At 37.3% G+C, this 22386-nt stretch overlaps 1 protein-coding gene across 1 annotated transcript; it reads right to left on the bottom strand.

The window, feature by feature from the left end:
- Positions 1-383: 383 nt before the first annotated feature.
- Positions 384-21154, bottom strand: las1l (LAS1 like ribosome biogenesis factor). The gene is made up of 13 exons (XM_048983542.1): positions 20829-21154; positions 19493-19618; positions 18464-18533; positions 17970-18051; positions 17093-17248; positions 16845-16891; positions 13505-13614; positions 10732-10817; positions 10437-10643; positions 9613-9760; positions 8906-9255; positions 8588-8738; positions 384-791 (listed from the first exon to the last, which is right to left on the bottom strand). Exons 1-13 carry the CDS (start codon positions 20972-20974, stop codon positions 701-703), a joined length of 1770 nt encoding a protein of 589 aa, XP_048839499.1. The 5' UTR covers positions 20975-21154; the 3' UTR covers positions 384-700.
- Positions 21155-22386: the final 1232 nt, after the last annotated feature.

Below are 22386 nucleotides of genomic sequence, written 5' to 3'. Positions count from 1 at the left end.
TCTTCAGTTACTCCCTAGATTGTGTACATGTTCTGCAATAGACTGGCATCCTATCACTGGATAGTTTACACACCGATAATCTATATAGCGCTTTCCATGCATTACGATAAACTGCTCGATAAAGCATTCCCTGACCATACAAGTAATGACACGGAGCAACTGTGTTGTCGCATGAACTTGAAGTTACCAAGGGGAATCATAAGGAGTTTGGCTGGTATTTCTGTTCGCCGGCTTCCCTTTAGGAGATGACAAAGATGAGCAGCAGACCTTGTTGAAGTTTCTTATCATGAATCATGCTTATTCCCTTTAAGGCCAGTTTAGTGGCTGGTGAGACAGACGTTACCCAAATGTGCACTGGAAATTCAGGTGTCAAATTATGGAGCTCTTTATTAAAAGACCTTTATTTGATTACAAAAAAAAGTGTCTTGGGGCTTTGGCCTTAAACTGAACAAACCATTTTAAAAGAAAAAATAAATGTATTTTGCCTTGCTTGCTGAAGAAGGTGCAGTTTTATTGTCCAAATAATAAAAAAGCCATCCATATACTATCTACAAAAAAAGTTGACAATGAAAACAGAAAAAAAAGCTGTAAAACAGCTAAACTGTATTTTTAGTTGCTACTTTGAACATTATGACTGGGAAATGCAACAGAGAGGAAAAGTTAACTGCTTTATTCGATCACTGAATGGCTTGATCACTATTCAAAACAACTGTAGGCCAGATTTCAATTTGTTGAGGTCATTGTGTGTCCAAACAGGGCCGTCAGAACTGGAACGGATATGTCCAGAGGTGCTGTGGAGAAAAATAAAAGAAGGTATTCATAAGAACGAAGAAGCATGATCCTGCAAACATTAGTTACATAACTGATTTTTACATAATTTTGTAGCTCACACCAAAATCTAATTAAAATAACAAAATAAAAATAAAATAAAAAACATTTACATTACATAAATTTACAAATAAAAATATCTAAAAAGCTCATTATTACACATATTTACATGTAGAGTCTATCTTGAATGTAATCAAAACATGTTGCTAGGCTGAATTTCTAGAGCAAATATTTGAGAATAAATATTCCTTCATAACCTGTTAAAATGTATTTACATCTATGCTGATAATTCATAGAACAAGTGTGAACAAGTCTAAATAAATGTGGGAAAAAACATCTGAAAACAGTAATCCTATACTCCAAACATCTCATTAGACTGGCCAACACAATCCTTGGCCCATCTACACATTATTAAGACCCCAATCTCATCCTTTAAAGAGGACTGCTAACTAATATTTATTATTTTAAAAAGACACACACTAGATTTAAAAAAAGCAGTCATCTTGATTTAAACTTATTTGGAGCAAAGTGTTAAGCAGTGTTACAGTTGGTTAGTTAATCAAATGTGTGTTGTTAATAATTTAAAGCTTTTTAGTCTTAATTACTACTACAATTATTTAAGCTGGGGCATTTAATACATTCAAATGGAACAATTCAGATTCAATCTTCCTCATGGGTATAACAGAAACCCTCCTCCAACATTTTAACATGTAAACATTTCACTGATGCCAAACTGCAGTACAGTTAATCTCTTAATAGTGTTACAAATTTTCAGCATTATTACCATTTTGCCTATTTTGATTAATGATGTACTGTATGCATGAACATAGAAAAACCCACAAATGTCCATTTTAGGCTATTACATGTACTCCTGTCAGTGTGATGCATATTTACTCCAACCATACCTCATAATGATACAATTTATTCATCTAATGTCATAGTATAGTATAGTAGAGTACAACACAAAACAGACACTCCTCACTTACTGACCACCACAAACAGCTCTCTGACCAGTTAGTATTGTACACTATATGAGAACTTTGGTTGTGAAAACGGCAGGGTGGCATCTCAGCATCAAGCGTATCATCTCGCATCATCCTTTCTCAGTTGCAGTCTTGTTCCTGCAGTCCCTCAGCATTCACCACACTAGCGTTCGCAATCTCCAAGACTGCATATTTAATCTACAAATTTGTACTTTACTGTTCACCCCGCAGTACAAGATGTTGGCGAAAATAAATAAAAATGATTACCTGCTACATGTCAACATTTATAAATATACTAAATGTTATAAATGGTGCAAAGGTGACAAACAATATCTATAGTTGGCTGACACAAACTAACTATCCACTGCCTGAAATATAGGTAAGGAGTGGCTCCTTGCTTATCGACCTAGCCATAGTAACAGAACACGGTTGTTAAGTGATGAGTATCTGTAACAGTATAGCATAGTATAGCACAGTATAGTATCTCAAAGGGTATACACTGCAGGGCAAAAAAAAAGGGGGGGGGGGGTAAACACTAACTGCACAACATTAAGCTTTGGCCCTTTTTTGCCCAGGAGTGTATATAGTAATATACAGTTGTGTTCAAAATTATTCAACCCCCACTGAAATTGAGTGTTTTGGCCAGTTTGACATTGATTTTGATCATTTCAGTCATCTTGTTTACAATTAAATCAAAGAGGCACTTGTAAGTCAGACAAATATAACATAACATTTATAATGAAATAACCACAAATGTCTTTTCTGTGCTCACATCATTATCAGTCGTATTCAACCCCCAAGTGACATTCATTCTTAGTACTTAGTACAACATCCTTTTCCAGTTATAACAGCTTTTAAACGTGAAGCATAGCTTGACACAAGTGTCTTGCAGCGATCTACGGGTATCTTAGCCCATTCTTCTTGGGCAAAAGCCTCCAGTTCAGTCACATTCTTAGGCTTGCGCGCTGCAACTGCTTTCTTTAAGTCCCACCAGAGGTTCTCAATCGGATTTAAGTCTGGTGACTGCGATGGCCACTCCAAAATGTTCCAGCCTTTATTCTGCAACCATGCTCTAGTGGACTTGGAGGTATGCTTGGGATCATTGTCCTGTTGAAAGGTCCAACGTCTCCCAAGCCTCAGGTTTGTGACGGACTGCATCACATTTTCTTCCAATATCTCCTGGTACTAAAGAGAATTCATGGTACCTTGCACATGCTTAAGCTTCCCTGTACCTGCAGAAGCAAAACAGCCCCAAAGCATGATTGACTCCCCGCCATGCTTCACAGTAGGCAAGGTGTTCTTTTCTTCATAGGCCTTGTTCTTCCTCCTCCAAACATAGCGTTGATCCATGGGCCCAAACAGTTCTAATTTTGTTTCATCAGTCCACAGAACACTATCCCAAAACTTTTGTGGTTTGTCCACATGACTTTTGGCATACTGCAGTCGACTCTTCTTATTCTTTGGAGACAGCAAGGGGGTGCGCCTGGGAGTTCTGGCATGGAGGCCTTCATTACGCAGTGTGCGCCTTATTGTCTGAGCTGAAACTTCAGTACCCGCATCTGACAAATCTTTTTTCAGTTCCTCAGCAGTCACACGGGGACTTTTCTCCACTTTGCGCTTCAGGTAGCGCACAGCAGTCGAAGTCAGCATCTTCTTTCTGCCACGACAAGGTAGCGTTTCAACAGTGCCCTTTGCCTTGAATTTGCGAATGATGCTTCCTATGGTGTTTCTTGGAATGTTTAACATCTTTGCAATCTTCTTATAGCCATTGCCCTTCCTGTGAAGAGAAATCACCTCTTCTCTTGTCTTCCTGGACCATTCTCTTGACTTCACCATGTTTGTAAACACACCAGTAAATGTCTAGAAGGAGTTGAGTATCACAGTCATTTTAAATCTGCCTAATTGGTGCTTATTATGCTTGATTGCTGCTTGTTGACATCCACAGGTGTTTTCAATACCTGATCGAAAACCCTTGAGTGAACCTCTGTTCTTAAGAGTGGTAGTCTTTAAGGGGTTGAATAATTGTGTCAATGAAGAAATCACAAAAAAAAACATTTAATACTGTTTTACAAAAACCATTGATGTCATTTTAGTTGCATTTGGTTCTTTAAAAAGTCCTTGTAAGATTTCATTCTGAACACAATTACAAATGTACACTGAATTCCCTAAAACCCTTTACAGCATTGGGGCTTGAATAATTTTGAACACAACTGTACTGCATTTCATGTTTCAGGCAGCTGAACAGAAAACTTACAGGGAACTTACTTTCAATGGTGGATTAAATTACTTGAGGGTTATTGTTGTCTCCTAAATACTGAAAATATATGATCCTTTTCGAAAAAAAAAAAACTTTTGAAAAGGATATGTTTTTGTACCGACCTGTATTCTAAATGTCAGTTACATATATAAAGTACGCATATGAAATATATGTATTTTTAAAAAGTATACATAAAATAATTTGTTATACGTTACAACTAATAAGATGATAAAACTGCTTGGTTTGATACTCATTCACTTTCAGAAAAAAAATACATATAATCACTGTGACAATGGTAACCTTATCAACATAAGACTGTTTCACTAAACTTGATTTCAGAATGCAGGAATATCTTGGGCCATGAAAGAGGAACACAATGTTTCGAAATGTCTGACCTCTTATTTATGCGTTGTGTAATAACTGGCTACACAACGCAAAGAGGTTTACTTAACCACACCCTTTTTAAGGAACTACACTTGTCTAGATACATGGTAGTAACAGACATTGCAACAAGTATTATACCCAGAACTAACTTTATGAAAGTTAGATTAGTCAACATGAGCATGATTAATATATTCATGACAACACCAACGGGAAAGGTTGGGGCAAACTAAACAAAGCACTCATTTCTGGTAATAGGGAATAGGAATCAGACCCCCCCCCACCCCCCTAACCAAGTTTAACCATAATAAGTCATTACCTATCTTGTTCCATGGATGTTTTACATTCAGGTATTTTTAGCAAATGCAGATACAAGTATCTAAATGTCGCACACTATTTTCTATGTATTCAACTAGTTTACTTATGCCACTGTTTTTGAATCAGTAATAACAGTCAAAAAATATCAGGGTTGATAATACTTCTTCATCATACAATTGTTTTGTGATGCAGCGTGTTGTACGACTGATGCATTTTAACTTTAGTGATCGCAAACAATTAGTGATCATCAAAAGACTACTAATGGGATGGTTATGTCAATCCATAGCCTGACAGATTTTAAATCTTTCATTGGAACCATGTGTGGTACGACTTCCTCGTTACAGTTAATAAATTAGGGTATGAAACCCACCTTGACAAAGACAATCAGTAATTGTAAACTGTACATTAGTTTGATTAGAGTGTACAGCCCTTTTAAAAATATTTTCTTAACCCGATAAACAGTATCTACTGGCAGTGTACACATTCATGCTGTTATGTATTCAAAATAATATGCAAATACTTATTCTAGAAATATAAAAAAAAATAGAACTTTATACATACCCATTGATGTGGGCACTCCAAGAGAGTGATTTACAGGCTTGGACAGTATGATAGTATCATGGTACAGTGATCCCCTGCTATAACGCGGTTCAGCTATCATGCCCCCGGTATATCGTGGAATTTTCTCTGACACATCACAGTTCTCTGTATAATGCATACCTTGCTTGTGGTTCGATTGTTGTGAGCAAACTTTTTGTTTTGTTTTAAGCCCAACAATTTAAAGCTTAAACTATAATATAAATATATATATAAAAAAAAAAAATTCCCCACTCGCCCTCCTGTGGGCGGTCTTTGTCCTTCAAGCTCGGGTCCTCTACCAGAGGCCTGGGAGCTTGAGGGTCCTGTGCAGTATCTTAGCTGTTCCTAGGATTGCGCTCTTCTGGACAGAGATCTCAGATGTCATTCCTGGAATCTGTTGGAGCCACTCTCCCAGTTTGGGCGTTACTGCCCCGAGTGTTCCAATTACCACTGGGACCACTGTTACCTTCACCTTCCACATCTTTTCTAGCTCTTCTCTCAGCCCTTGGTATTTCTCGAGCTTCTCATGTTCCTTCTTCCTGATGTTACCATCGCTTGGGATTGCTACGTCTATCACTACGGCCTTCTTCCTCTGCTTGTCCACCACTACTATGTCCGGTTGGTTAGCCATTACCAGTTTGTCAGTCTGTATCTGGAAGTCCCACAGGATCTTAGCCTTATCATTCTCAGCCACCTTTGGAGGTGTCTCCAAATATATATATATATATGGTCTTTCTATATTGCAGATTTCCACCTATCGCTTTTAAAGCGTGTGGGAGGGGTATTTTACGGCTTAAACCATTAAAAAAAAAAAGTCTATTTATATGGTCTTTCTATATCGCGGTTTTTCACCTATCGCTGATGAACGTTACTTCTGTGATAGGTGGAGGATCCCTGTATACCCCAGTTTTAATACTATAAAAAATACAGACACTCCTTCTTTCTGTAAAACTGATGTGGAAATGCTGTCTTAAACCTAGTGCTCAATTTCCAAACTGATGAGCTCGTTTTTAGCACTCTCTAATTCTGGAGTATATAGTAGCCTACATGGTTCAAGAAATCTGCATCCCCTTTGTACCTGCAAGTGCATGAATGTTACATTGTCATTCATTGAATGGAGGACAAGTGCAGGTTATATGCTGATCTATACTTGTATACATGCAACTGAGGGGAATTTCACTCATTATGAAATATAGGCGAGCAGAAAAAAACAACCCAGCAAACCAAAACGTTTTTGTATCACTGAAATGAAAAAAATGCATAAATACTTGCAGACTGAAGGAAAATGATTTCCATAAAAAAAAAACTTAAATCAGTATAGTGCAAAAAGTTTGTGAACCACTACTTTAGATAGTTTTAGACTGTCCTCATTAAGTTTTTAAATTATAATTAAATCTGACCTGCCAATCCATCGCTTTCCACAGAGACTGAAAAATGAAAATTAGTACCCCTAATGGGAGCCCCCCCCCACATGAACAAGTTTTAATGCCAACTGTTCAGCAGATTATCTGTACATCAATTTTTCATGCTTTCACTTTTTTTTCTGCCCGCTGCATGTACTCGTTTGTGTTTGAGTGTGTGGGGGAGGAGGAGTCATTTCAATATTATTCTCATATTTATTAATTAAAATATCACATATTTTTCATACCCCAAATAGTATTGATGAATACCAAAAACAGAGCATCGATATGAATACTCAGCCTGGAAAAAATATATATTCCTATGTAGAAGAACTACTGGGTAATTTCCATTTTAATTAAACAAATGGGCCTGGTATCACTAGTTCTGATTTTGGATTTTACTTATTTTTTTCTTTCTAGTTTTGTTTTTCTTGTTGCTTGTGGTATAGAAAAGGCTCTATATTTCAATGTGATTTAAAAAAATAATAATATACAAAGCAACATTTAAAACCTGTAGAAGGTACATATAATGCACCTGACAAATGTAATCAAAATCAATAATGATGATGCAGTGGTCTGTTAAATCAGATGGAATGAAGCTACTAAGATTTTTCCTAGATACTAAGCAAGACACCATCGCTGATTCGAAATTTTTCTTTTGTCAAGACCATATGCCAGTTGTTTGGCACAAACTTAAGCCGAATGCATAGTAGCTGTGGTGTTAGCGGGAGACAAAGAACTATAAATACTTGAACATTGTAGACCTGGGTATTTAAACAATCCTGGTTAGGGCCCTGTATACATATAGGGTTTAAATACAGACAGAGACTCCACCTCCTTATGTTCTAATTGTACCCTATGCTATAATGTCTATGCAGTATGCAAGTACGAAAAAGACTGATCTCAATCTAGCTGAAGAGTGATGTAATAATTGAATGTCAGTATTATTAATTACACATCGTCGAGCCCTGGAATATATAATAGCTATTGTTCAAATTCAGTACGAAATAACCCGTCTCACACTGTGATGTCCTTCAGTGCTGGTACCAGTTTTTACACCAGTAGAAGACTTCAAAGTACCATACTTCTATACTTTCTTGAAGTACGATACCTGGTATGGTGGAAAACTGCCCAAAGTGAACAGTTTAATAAAGGGTCATTTTTACACTAAAATCATGTTTTTTTTCATCAGTTTTTATGTTAATTTTCATTGGTACCTCTAACCAGACAATTTCTTGAGTAGATGAGATATTCCTGCATGACATGCTGATTTCTGTCCTGCAATTTTGAATTTTGACTTATTTCACTTACCATAGTGCTGCCAAAACTTCACTTACTAGCCAGACTCCACTACAGGTAAGAAGTGTGCAAGAAGCAATCCGACTATAACTTGATATTTTAATGCATTTTCACGGGGTCATTACAAATTAATAAGCAAGAATATAATGACTGACCCTACTCTGTGCATAACAGGACTACCCCTCCTCTTTGAGAATTTAATCCTTTCTATTTTGTGATTCATTCGTTACTTCATTAATTTAGCTTTATGTACCTCTTCAATTTCTTTTCAGCTTTATTCCATAAAAAATAGATCCTTTACTTTAGAAGCTATTAAAAGTTAAGAAAATGAAATGGAGATCTGAGGCCAAATTCCTTAAGAGGAGGAATATCAGGGAGGAAAAAAAAAGCCAAACAATTTTGGCAAGGATTACATTTTTTACTTGTACATACTTCATTAACTTTCATACATCAACATAAAATTATATTATTAAATTCCTAACCTTACAAGTCATTTCACGCTATTCAAAATAAATAACAATAGACAGGCCTGAAGTACTTACCTAGTGAAATTGCTGTGCGGGGCAGCTTTGTCAGCTTCTATATGCTGATCAAACACAGACATGGTGGAGTAGTTTTCTGCCATCAGGTATGAAGGATCTTCTGATTGACCTGGGACTTTTCCCAGTGGAAAATGTTTCCACTTCACATTATCTAGCAAATGCAAATAAAAAGCCTGTTTTTGAATATAAATTTACTCCTAAAGGAAACCTATGATTGCACATGCACAATGAAACTTTAGTCAATGCCTAACTTTTAAATCCCCAACTTTGTTTTACATGCAGTATTCGGAAAACACTTAAATGAGGTTTTATACTCACCTACACAGACTTGCCAAGGAGAACCTCTGAGTGCAGCTGCTCTCTCGGCCAGGATTTCTGCACTAAGTTGCTCCTGTAGGTCTTCAGCAACCTCTGGCACGGGCACAGGGATCGACGTGTTCTGCAGTGAACTTAATGTGCCGCCTGGGCACAGGCTGTCACCAGTGGCGCTGTCCTTAGATTTTAGCCACAGCATCTTCTGCAGACTCTCTAAGGTATATACAGGCTGATTCCCCCTTTCCATTGCTGAAGAACAAGTGAAGTCATCAGCTTGCGTGTAGATGCAGCAGAGGCGCAGCAGTTTCTTCTGTGTGTCCACTGGCAAAGGCGGATCCATGTTCTCCATGATTCTGCATAAAAATTCATTCATTCACTCACATCCAAACCAGAAGTCTAATTGCCACTGTTTAAATTGAACACCAATTTAAAACATCTTCAATTTGCATTTATGTAAATGTGAATTGAGCAGATATTCAGATACTGAAATGGTAAATAAAGAGAAATTGAGAGTAAGCAGTTCTGACAAGAATAAAAATTCATCCTTAAGCAAACAAACACATGCATGTTGTTGATTATGAATAGAGGGGATGTATCAGCCTCTTTACTAAGCTTATTTACTCAGGTAGAATGTACTTGCACCTAGCAGAGGAATCCAGACTAGCTAAACTTAAAAACAAGCATTCCTTAGAAAAGGTCTGAGGACTTACTGCTGGAGAAGATGCGGAGTAGCCAAGCATGGTGCATCCAGGCAGATCATCAACAGCTTTTTCCAAGGCAAAGTTATTTGCTTTGCAAATATCTGGTCTCTGAGCCATGCCTTTTTCTGGCCCTTAGACGCATTTGTGTTTGGGATTTCTACGGAGAAATACAATACTTTTAAAAGTTAGATAAGAAATTATATTTCACTGTGTCCAATATTTATTTCTGATGGACTGAATTTCAGTTTTTAGTAGTTCGTTATGTTGAGCTACTAACGGTAGTAAGGTCATAGGTGAGTACACTTTGAAAACTAACACAGTTTTGTTAATAGTATCTGGCTGATATCTGATTTTCAGGTACAAAAAAAATATATATTTTTTGACGCTGAGTTAACCCAATAAAGGGATTGTTGTTATATATTGCTTGGACCCTGCATAATTTAGATAAATTCAATTAGCAAATCAATACTATCATAGTTTGAACACAGGGGTACATCATGTTATGAATAAAGAAATTCTGTAAAGACATCTGGCATGCTTATAACTGTAAATATAACTATTTCTAATGCTGAGCTTCGGACTTAAATGGCAGTAGTGGATTATCTGTATATAGTTTTTTCATATTCTTATGTGGTGCGATTTTGATGTTAACGTTTATCCCAATATTTTAAAATTAAAATGTTTTTTTTAAAGACATCTCCCAGGTCTGACTGGTATTGGCAGTAGTTTAAGTGAGTATCAGAGAGTAAATATCAGTATTTGTACTCGGTATGGGAGAATGAGAAAAAGGCACTGATGCATCCTCAGCCAAAACAGATAAATTGAAATCTTACGGAAGCTGCTGAAAGAGAAGATCTCTGAAATCCACCCTGCAATGTAGCATGTCCTGTGCTGGGAAAATTCCCCGGAAAGGTGAAGCTCTGCAAACAGTTTCTCCAGGAACAACCAAACAAAGGAGTCGGTTAACAGTGCCTTAAGCAGCGGCTGCCAGAAGCGAAGGAAAAGACGGGGGATGGACGGGACGGTCGGGTCAACTGTGTCTGAAAGAGAATCAGATGGTGGTGGTCATTTCAAAGAGTAAGAGATGCATCTTCTTTTAATCAAAGGCACTGCTTTGGTGCATCTCACCGGCTGGATCGATGTCCAAAGATTCCAGCTGTTCCATGGTAGGGACTAAGTATCCGTCCATCAGCAGTGTGTCTATTAAAGCATCACTAAACAGAAAATTGAAGAAACAGTCTGATGATGTTCAGTAAAGTACACATATTTTAACACAATTCTAATACTTATTACAAGCCACAGACCATTACAAAAATCAAGCTATACAAAAATAATAACACAGACAAAAAGTTGCACAAAAAAAATTATGGGAGCATAAATTAAAAATACAATATCATTGGAAACGTTTAGCTATGGAGGATTGCAACTACATTATATTCTGTTGTGTTTTATAATCATAGGAAGTAATTATATTTTATATTAGAAAAATAAAAATAAGAGTTATATATCTTTCAACGCTCAGACTGAGTTGCAAATAAATCACTAGGAATTTGCACTGCGGCTAACTTTTTTGATGTACAATCATTTACTATAAACTATAAATATAAACTATAAAATACAAAAGGCTGTGAATAAACAGGATATTGTTGTTTTTCCCCCCTATCCAATTAGATGGCACGTGACAAATAGAAAAGATAAAAACTGTTTGGGATTGGGAGAAAGTCTAGTATTTTTATCCCTATAATAGAAGTCATTATTCAATAAACAAACTAAAATAATTCAGCATATAATTTGAGCATTTCCCTTAACAAGCCAGCTTGACCTTCCCTCCTCATTAGAGCAAGTTGAAATAACAGTGTCAGTGCACTTGAAATTCCATGAAGAGCTTGTATTTGGTTCCACTACTTCGACAAAAGCATAACTGAGAGCCAAACAGGGCTGCCCCTAAGCTATTGAAATAATGGTGCTGGGGCTGCAGTGTGAGGACCTAAAAGTGACCAGCTGCTTCGTAGGAAAACACACAATGTAACAACAGAAGGTCAACAGAGGATAGAAGCAATCAAAAAAAAAGACATTTGATTCATAATCAAAACCCACACTGACATTTCATTCAGTGTTCATGTATATACAGTATAAGGGCAATCATAAATCTCAAATAAAAATAAGTTGCACCACTTTCAAATTTCAAATGGTCCAGATCCAAATATATATAGTTTTTTTAAAAAACATATCGGCTACATATTGATGTAGAGAGAAATGTCAATAAAATTTATCATCAAGATTTCAAAATACCACAGTAGACCATGTTATACCACTGAAGCCTAGGTAATACCGAAACCATATATCTTCATAACTTTTCAGCACTGATAAGTTGTGTCTATAGACTTGGCATCGGTCTAGGTCTGCCACTAACGCCTACTTTTTCTATCAATTAATCTATCGATTATTTTACCAATTCGTTGATTAATCTAAGTGATTAATTTTCTTCTTGAAAATAAAATTGATCATTTAAGTTAACACAGTATTTGTCACTGCAGGGCTTTAGGACATAATGGACACTAGTTTTTCAGCACTATAAGTACCTTAAGCCCACAATTCGATAAGCAGAAGAGTAGTATGCCAAAAATATTAATGAGATGCATATTGTGATGCCCAAAAGTTATAGTAATCTGTGTACTGTAAATTTGGTGTATCCTTATGCTTATACCATTTCATTAGTGGAGCATGCTGCTGTTTTGTTAAATCATGAAAATGATAAGCACTGAAGTCAAGAAAGGGACAGCTAAGCAACCACTGCGTCTTTTAAAAGAGGAGATATTGTGGATAAACAAGGTTAAAATATGTGGGTTAGTGGTGGTACTTTTTGCAGTTTAAAGCCCATTTTTCGGTAAACATCGTTTTTATTATTATTTTGGCTCACAATTTCTTTTTATTGTGTCCATTTTTGCTTCAGTTTTAGTTTACGATAGCAACACTGGTTCCAAAAAGCCCAATGCGTACACACACTGGCACCGTCAATCACTGTGGAATAAGCCCAGATTGTAGCCTAAATGTTTTCTCAAACACATATTCAATGGAAATAGGTAGCAGGCAGACAACTTTATGGCTTTAATAAAGAGTGTACTTAGCTGCTACAATGACAAAAGGTATTAAAAACCTCTCCATACTAATGGTAATTTAATAAACCACCTTCTTATTTTGTGATAATTACAAGTATTCCCATAATTACATAGTAATATTACAGAAAATGTTTAGTTATAATGAATTGAAGAATTTTAGAAATCAAAAAGGTAATTTTATTAGAATAATTTAAAAAAATGATGGGTCAATTAAAAAATTGATGTCGACCCATTTTCAGCATTGACGTCATTGTCTAGGTCAACTAATCGCGGCAGTCCTACATCAATCTAAAGCTCTTTAGTGGTTTTTGGAAACAGACGATAGCACTGCTTTAGCTAAATGATTTATGTACCTACAAACACATCTTGTACAGTTAGGCCAAAACAAAAAAAACTCAAATTTTTTTTAGGCACAAGAAATGTAATTGCTATCCGATTTTTTTTCCCTTCAGTTTTAATCCATTTTAATTGATAGATTATAGGTTACAACATTGTAGGGAACTGGCAATTCTGGCATTCTGGAGCACACTCAAATCATTTGTAAATCATATCTGGCATAAACGCCACAAAAGTGCTCCCTGTTGAGACAGCATGCTGCCCTGTTTTCTGGCATTACTCCTTGAAGAACACAACATGTTTGTCTGAGCATTACTAAACAGGGAACATATTACTGTAAAGCATTTGAAACTGGCAAACTGCATGCATTCATAAAAAAAATAGACATCTAACGCGATCATCTGGGTGACATGCAAGAGTGCGAGAAAGCAGATCGATGTACTAACCTGCAATCCATGGCAAAGTCTTTGATTTGAATGAGGATCCAGTGCAAATCTGAGGAAGAACTACACCACTGCTTCTGATCTCTACCCTTTTTATGCAACTTATCAAAAGTCTGTAAAACAATGTAAGCAGATATTAGCACATTATTTGTAAGCTCACTTCTAAGTATCTTACAATATTGCTTTTGCCACAAAAGGCCGCTACCCAAACGTAGTTGCATACTCTTTTTGTTACAGTCATTTATGCGTGGAAGCACAGATGAAATGCATTTACTTAAAATGTGAAACAAAAGGATGGAGATAAAGAAAACAAATATTAAATATAATTGTTGCTCTCCCTGTCCTACACTACACTGTCACAGTGTAGAATACTGGAAAAAGCTTGGTTTCATTTTAAAACGAGTGGGGAAGCTCAAAAGAAAACCATTTAATTTATTTCTCAGCAGCACTGAGATCACCATGTTGTTGTTGTTACTTAAAATTAACTTAATTTCGACGACAGCCCGGCAAGTGCCAGAAATCAATTGTAGGGGAAGGAAAATAAATGAGAGAGAAAAAAAGTATTACATTAAACTGAAGTAAAACATCTGCAAGTATCATTAAAAATGTCCATAAGGAAGCCTTAAATTTATCCAGTTGTAGTGCTTTTTGTAGCAGTTTCCGATCATTAACCGCCACAGACTGGAATGACAGCGGGTCTAAAGATGTATTAGATTTAGGGGTTTTTACTCTAATGTAAAGGGCAGGCTATGTATTGTACTTAGCCACAGAAATTGGCTGCAATAACTGACTGCAACTGGGGTTGAACACCGAAGAAGAGTTTTAAAGTTAAATCTCTACAGTCAAGGTACACACAAACTCACTGTGAACAACCAAAGCCATCTGCAAGCTCTAAAACCCGAAACAAGAAGTTATAAGGCTAGAAAAAGGAAGGAGGGTAGGGGAAAAACATAACCCTAATGATTGCACAATGTTAGCAAGGCAAAAACTGGTTGTTCTTTCCACTTTTTGCCTGTGCCACTGCATTAAACGAGCAAAAAAAAAAAAAACAAAACAAAAAAAGAAACCTCTCACCCTCACAAGCCCAAACAACTTGGTGACATCACTAGTAAGGCCAACCCAGAGTTATAAATATTGCAACCAGCGAAGATGGGACTTCAGTTATGTATTTACACAAAGAGAGATGACTCTGTTTAAAGTCACAGTTTCATGCTCAGTGAAATGGTGCAGAAGCATTCCTACAACAAATGTATTCAACCTGGAATGCAGATATGTGGTGTACTCAAGAGAAACCCATTTCTGAGACACCTCGTTCCTCTATACCATGACAATAACCAGCAGGGAAAACATTTAGAGAAGTGTTTCCCAAACCAGTCCTCGAGGGCCCCCCTAGCAGTCTGTATTTTTGCTCCCTGCCAGACAGTCCACATTTTTACCCCATAGAAAGCAGGGAGGAAGCAAAAATGTGGAGTGCCTGGGGGTCCTGAAGGCCTGGGTTGGGAAACATTTGTATAGCATAGACTACTGAAAATAACATACAAAATGTATTTGTGCAGTTTTACGTAAAAACAAAGGCCTATACATGGTAAAGTCAAGTGGGCATTCATTCATCCATCTATTCATCCATCCATCTGCTATACTGGTTGTTCGACACAGGGTTGCTGGGGTTCAGAATCCATTGCAGGAACAACAGATGCAAGGCAGGGAGAGCACACCATGCTACTCCTCACAGAGCCAGGGAGAGCTCAACATGCTACTCCTCACAGAGCCAGGGAGAGCACACCATGTTACTCCTCACAGAGCCAGGGAGAGCACACCATGCTACTCCTCACAGAGCCAGGGAGAGCACACCATGCTACTCCTCACAGAGCCAGGGAGAGCACAACATGCTACTCCTCACAGAGCCAGGGAGAGCACACCATGCTACTCCTCACAGAGCCAGGGAGAGCACAACATGCTACTCCTCACAGAGCCAGGGAGAGCTCAACATGCTACTCCTCACAGAGCCAGGGAGAGCACAACATGCTACTCCTCACAGAGCCAGGGAGAGCACACCATGTTACTCCTCACAGAGCCAGGGAGAGCACAACATGCTACTCCTCACAGAGCCAGGGAGAGCACACCATGCTACTCCTCACAGAGCCAGGGAGAGCACACCATGCTACTCCTCACAGAGCCAGGGAGAGCACAACATGCTACTCCTCACAGAGCCAGGGAGAGCACAACATGCTACTCCTCACAGAGCCAGGGAGAGCACAACATGCTACTCCTCACAGAGCCAGGGAGAGCACACCATGCTACTCCTCACAGAGCCAGGGAGAGCACAACATGCTACTCCTCACAGAGCCAGGGAGAGCACACCATGCTACTCCTCACAGAGCCAGGGAGAGCTCAACATGCTACTCCTCACAGAGCCAGGGAGAGCACACCATGCCACCCGTAATCTGAACACAATCTAGAAATTCACTTTTTTAGCAGATGGGTTTATGCAGATATTGAATTTAATGGTTCTTAAGTCTTACTAATGTCTCTTTTAGGATTTTTAATACCAGAATGTCTACAATCATATCAGGTACATATGGCTAGGTAATATAATTTATTTTGATTTATCATCATATAAAGTTTAAAGGATTAGAAAACCAAAAGTTTCAATAAACTGTAGAAAAGAAACATTGCTTGAAAGCATCACATCAACAAACGCATTTCAACCCAATCATATGGTAGTTTCTCATAAGAATGAGACAGTTCAGAACTTCAACATGTTCATAAAGGAGATGTTGTGGATAAACAATGTAAAGAGACGTCGATGGTGTGGCGATACTTTGGCCATTTAATATCCAGCACGCTTCAGAGTGGTGCCATGTACTGTCAACTCTGCTAAAAACTTGTGCCAACTAAAATTGAAAATATAAAGTTATTTCACCAGTTGAAACATTGCCATCTAGTAGAACATACAGAATGCAAGCGTTTACAGTCACAGACACCAGCAATTAGGGTTTCTACTTTCAGCCTAAAGATGTAAGGTAGGAGAGGGAAGAGGTACAAGGCAGTCAGAGAAAAAAACCCAGCAGCAGACTAAACTGTCAACGTTTTCTGGTGTTTCGCCCTTCTGGGGTTATTACTGCTAACGGAAACTGAAACTAAAACTAGAAAACAATTTGTGAACTGAAATAAAATAAGACACACAAATAAAATCAACAACTATAAATATTTTAGGGCTGTCACTACTGATTACATCAATAATTGATTAATCAATAGACTAATCTGACAATCCTTTAGAAGGACAAAGCAACCCAAATCTACACAGAGCTGCTTTGAAGAATATTTTACAGCTGGGAATTACCTGAAACTGTTCATTTTCATAGGAAATCAGTAACTCTCTGGCTTTCTCTGAGAAGAAAAGTAACAAATCATTAGTTAAATTCATGGTTACATTGCTTAAAAGTCACACTTAAAAATTTACAACAGTAGTTCTGCTGTAGTTTAATACACATAAAACAATGCTTGCCATTCTTACATGCAAAAACTAAAGTTTCACAGCAACATATTACATATCTACCCAAAAACTGACCAGGACCACCATATTCTTACTGGCATTGTCTCTTTTTCTTATTGCAAGTTCATCTTCCCCACTGGGATCATCCTCTTCCTCTTTATCTGACTGGGAATCCCAGTGTTCATCTAGTTGGCCGCCTAGCTGTCGGGACCAATACTCTTGCTGCAACCAGGCAAGAACGAACTTGCATCCTATAAGCAGGAAATTGAACAAAAGTAAATTACGTTCACTCTGCACTCTATAAAGTTGCCCCCAGTCAATACAATAAAATACATTCTAATGTACAATAGCAAAGCAATTAACAGTAAACAGGGTAAAGATAAAAGGCACTTAAGAAAATTATAGAATTAGAGATGTTTTTGAAAACTACAGCGGTTGTGTGTATTGGAGAGACGATTAGAGAGACGTGAACATTTCAGGTACAGAAAGTAAAAATTCAACCAGCTAACTAGCTGAGTACTCTGTGACTATGACTCTTTATACTCAATTGGTTGCATCCTCTGGGAATCATTATCTTAACCAAAGAGCAAAAAAAATAAAGAATCACAGTGGCCTAAACACAGGGTAGAGGAGAAGTGATTTTTTTTTCTCAACAGTTAACTTTAACATTTGTATAAGCAATGCATTTTCTATTCCTTGTTTTCAATTACTGTATTAGAAAATTGAATGCATTTCTTAAATAAGAAGCCTTTCTAGATTTCTCACAGTATTGTAGAACACACATAATATTTAATTATGACTGATTTCCACAAGCTGGTGAGCAAATACCTTCTTGTGCATTCTACAGAAATCAGTAAATCCCAATGGGACAAATGCTTAAACACAGATGTCCTAACACTACTTCATATGTGCAGTACAACAATCATTTCTTTTTCACTAGAAATGGAATGAAATAGTAGAAAACATTCTCACCTTTGCGGCAAAATTTTAAAGTAGGCAACTTGTGGTGGGTTATGTCATGCCTGAGGTTAACAATCCACTCAGGAATGTTCATCTGAAAAAATATTATTTAATATTTTATACATGCGGGCATACATGTGCAAGCACAAATGCTCTATTACTTAATTAATTATCCATACATTTTCAAATAAATTGTTATATCATGTGAGCCAGTCCCAGAAATCAATGGGCATGTGACAAGAGTTTGGGCAATATATCCATAAAATATCGCATTGTGATTATCAACATTTATATTATTATTAATTTTAATATAGTGACTGTTGTGAAATAGCCTAAACACATGTTTTCTTGAATAATTAAGAGAAATAATGCACTTTTTTTACACAAATTCCATCAAGGTATAAGTCTGTTTTTGCATTTCACTTAGCGTCAAACCGAGCCAGCGTATCACGCTATGTCATGTTTCCCTGTTATTTCTTTTATGCATCGAGCGTCAAAATACATACCTTGTCAGCTAACCGTCTCAAAGAAGTAGCCACTTTCTTCTGCTTGCGTTCAGTAATCAAATTAACAAATCTGGAACACATACAATTTTTAATACACTTAACAGAACCATACCTTGTAGTTTTATGTACAGTAAATTCCATCCATCCATCCATTTTCCAAACCGCTTATCCTACGGGGTTGCGGGGGGTCCGGAGCCTATCTCGGAAGCAATGGGCACGAGGCAGGGAACAACCCCGGATGGGGGGCCAGCCCATCGTAGGGCACACTCACACACCATTCACTCACAAATGCATTCCTATGGGCAATTTAGCAACTCCAATTAGCCTCAGCATGTCTTTTGACTGTGGGGGGAAAACGGAGTACCCGGAGGAAACCCCATGACGACATGGGGAGAACATGCAAAACTCCGCACACATGTGACCCAGGTGGAGACTCGAACCCGGGTCCCAGAGGTGTGAGGCAACAGTGCTAACCACTGCACCACCATGCTGCCCTACAGTAAATTCAAAGACCATAATTACATTAAGATTACATATCAACTTGAATCATACCTTAGCTAATTAATGGCTCAATGTGAGACAGAAAACTGTTTCAGGTGTATTTGTGTATATACTTTTCATTTAATTGGATCATTTATACAAAGTAACACTAAATTAGCATTGAACATGACATTCATTTGATTTAAAATCATATAACTTACAAGTAAATAAGGACTCTTCTGATATGTTTGCTTTAATACAATTTGAATGGGGCATTTTTTTCCCTGTCAAAACCTTGATCAAGGTTAACCCAGAAAGAACCAATAAAAAAAAGAACTAAAGGTAAGAAGTCCTTTCATAGAGAAGTAACTCCCCTTCCCTTATAAAACAATGTTCACCATTCCTGTAGATTAATCCCCAAAACAGTAGATACATCATTTACAGTGAATTAAAATGAATATTTTGTGTAAATAAATTATATATTAGAAAAATCCACAACCTGTCACATGCAAGTTAAAACAGTAAAAACAAGTATTAACAAGTTCCCACCTTACAAGAGCTGTTCCATAAAGCAGCACAAGATCATCTGCATCCAGGTGTCCCGAACTGTCTAAAACCTGACATCGCACCAGATCTGCTGTGCTTTCGACAGCAATAGGAGTACTGCTTCCAAACCTTACAAAAGTATGGATAAAAAAAAAACTTAACACTCTGCAAGGATGCAACAATTTACCTACACAGTAAATGCAAAAATGTGCTTCAACATATGAACCTTTACACTGTAAAATAAAAACTGTACACCTATTTTTGGGCCACACTGTAGTTTGACACTAATTGTGATGGTGCCTAATGGAACCTCACATGACCAATCAACTAAGTGAGAGAAGTTCTCATAAGCTGCTGACAATATTTGTCACTTTAGATTTAATGTTACAACCACTGACAGGTGTAAGCTTCATTTGTGCTTTTATATATATATATACAGGGGTTGGCCAACGAAACCCGAAACACCTTCTTTTAGATCACAATACTTGATTTGTATGGTGTAGGGCCTCCATTTCTGGCTAATACAGCATCAATTGATCTTTGGAATGACAGATACAAGAACAGTGGCCAGGTCAGTATGTAATGCTGGTGGAGAAAAATGTTTCCTGACTTGCTCATACATTTCTCTTTATGAGAAGCTATCACCACATTATTTGCAGGTTATAATTCTGAAAATGTATTCCATCAATTTACTCATACATCTTCAAACTGCTTATCATTGTTAAGGTCATGAAGGCTGAAGGCTGCTTTAGACTATCCCAGACAGCATAGTGCCAAACCAAGCAAACACCCAGTACGCAACAGTTCACAACTGTTAATTACCCTACCATGGTGAGAACAAGCAAACACTGAAGGTAAATTGCAACAGTACAACCCACAGAGCCAGTGTAAGCCTCTAAAAAGGAGTTATATACAAGTGATATCCTGAAATACTACAACATAAGAAATTCATGGAGTCCTGTTTAACATGCAGCCTCCCACGCACCATCCGCATAACCAAAATATTTAACAGCACTTACTGCATTGCGTATAATACAGTATGCACTGTACTATATTTCATCATTAGCCCATCACTAAACTGAGATGCCAAAAGTGACACGTGCAATTCTGGAAATCTTGACCCCCCCACCACCACCTCTGTTTGAACATTCAAAACCCTTATCATCTTACATCTAATATATTGTATGATGTACATACAACATATACAGATGCACACATAAAAGAATATAAAGAAATTAGAGAGTGTGTGTGTGAGAGAGAGAGACAGAAAGAAAGAGAGAGGAGTGCAAAACAATTATATAATGGTAGAACTATCGTTTATTATTGTCGTCTTCCTTACCGGCTTTTCCAAGCGGATATTCGCTGCAATGCATATTTCTGAAGGACAGCATCGTTGGAATACATATATTCAAGAACCTGGTCCCATTCTGCTTTGTTAATCCATGGTACTACATGGACTAACTTTTCTGCTGATTTACTTTTCATTCTGAGTTATCTGGCTAGCCGCTACGACAAGTGTAATTTTTTAAATATACGAAAAAAGACGCAGCTAATTACAAATCTCTAGTTAGCTGGGAACGTAAACACATAATAGTGAAAAATGTGAGACGGTGGACGGCCACCCAACGACCGGAAATGTGTAGGGGTGTTCCACCTTGTTTTAAAACGTGAATGAAAACAGAAATGGTTCCGCACATCTATAGTTCCTACCCGCACGACATTACAAAGATTCAAGTGGTCTACAAAAAAATAAGTGTGCCAGTCTTATACTTACGATATATATTAAGCAAATTGTCAAGTGGTTAACATTTCGATTAATCCTAAATTATTTAGAAAATTTAGAATAGACAGTTGAAGCCGTAAGCAACACACGTATTGCGATTTCACATTAAAGGACCAAATGATTTTTATTGACATATATTTCTTTTTTTACACCCCATTCAAAGACACAGGATTTACACATGGCCGGCTCAAGGCATAATGGATCTAAGCGGCTGCTAAGAACCCAGCGGCCACCAGCCCCCTCCCCTTCAGGAATGCGAATAAAGATGGAAAATGAAAAATAGGTTATTCAAATTTTATTTAGGGCCGAAAATTTTATGAGATTATTTACATAATAACTAAGTAGCTCTGAATACTAAGTAGCGTCCAAAAGAAATGTTTTGTAATAGTTATGCCAATGTAGTGTTTGTATAAGTTCTTGTAATGCAACGCTAAAAGAAATACAATCGCATGATGGCAGCATTGCGTAAGAGCTGGGAATGGAGCAAAAAACTAATTAGGCCTGTCACGGAGTACTTGTTTTATCTTGAAATGTCTTATTGATTAGTGCATTTAGTAAAACTGAAATTGTATCGCTATTGTAATGTATATAAAAACACACACACTTTATCTTTTCGAACAGGGTAGGCCTATATATTGTATTTGGATCTACAGTCTCCAAAAAGTATCATTATGACTGTGACTTTCGGGAAGAAATCCAAAATTCTAAATAATATCACAGCTATCAGGACTTATTAAACTGAGGCCTAAATCTTTAGTCAAGAAACAAATTTGATCAATTAATGTACAATCACCTAAACTTCTATCGTGACATCTGCAAAGTGCTTTTTGCGTGTGCAGTAAAGGTTTCTCATTAGGCGTGGTTCAGCAACCACTAGGGAACATTTTTTGCGCCTCGTAAATATTCTTGTTTTAATGTTATTGTTATGTTAGTCGCAATGCAGTTCAGGTAACGCGTTATCTTAGTGCGTTAATGGCTTTGAAATGGCGTTGGCTGACCTAAATGAGGAAGAGAAACTAAGTTCTTGAATACTGACATTTGGCAAATAAGTTGAGTTCAGTTGTGCGTGTACAATGAAAATTAGAGTTATTATTATTTTCCTGATAGAGTTACA

Source organism: Brienomyrus brachyistius, chromosome 18 (assembly GCF_023856365.1).
Source record: "Brienomyrus brachyistius isolate T26 chromosome 18, BBRACH_0.4, whole genome shotgun sequence".
Taxonomy (NCBI): domain Eukaryota; kingdom Metazoa; phylum Chordata; class Actinopteri; order Osteoglossiformes; family Mormyridae; genus Brienomyrus; species Brienomyrus brachyistius.
This window is presented reverse-complemented; position numbering and strand designations above follow the sequence as displayed.

What these genes read in the sequence shown, in the direction of transcription:
- las1l (XM_048983542.1), bottom strand. Translation starts at nt 20,974, where the DNA reads ATGAAAAGTAAATCAGCAGAAAAGTTAGTCCATGTAGTACCATGGATT. An exon ending in TATGGAACAGCTCTTGTAAG is followed by an intron (nt 18,534 to 19,492) that starts GTGGGAACTTGT and finishes TATGTGTTCCAG; the next exon opens with ATTTGTTAATTTGATTACTG. An exon ending in GACTTTGCCATGGATTGCAG is followed by an intron (nt 10,818 to 13,504) that starts GTTAGTACATCG and finishes TTTTCTGTTTAG; the next exon opens with TGATGCTTTAATAGACACAC.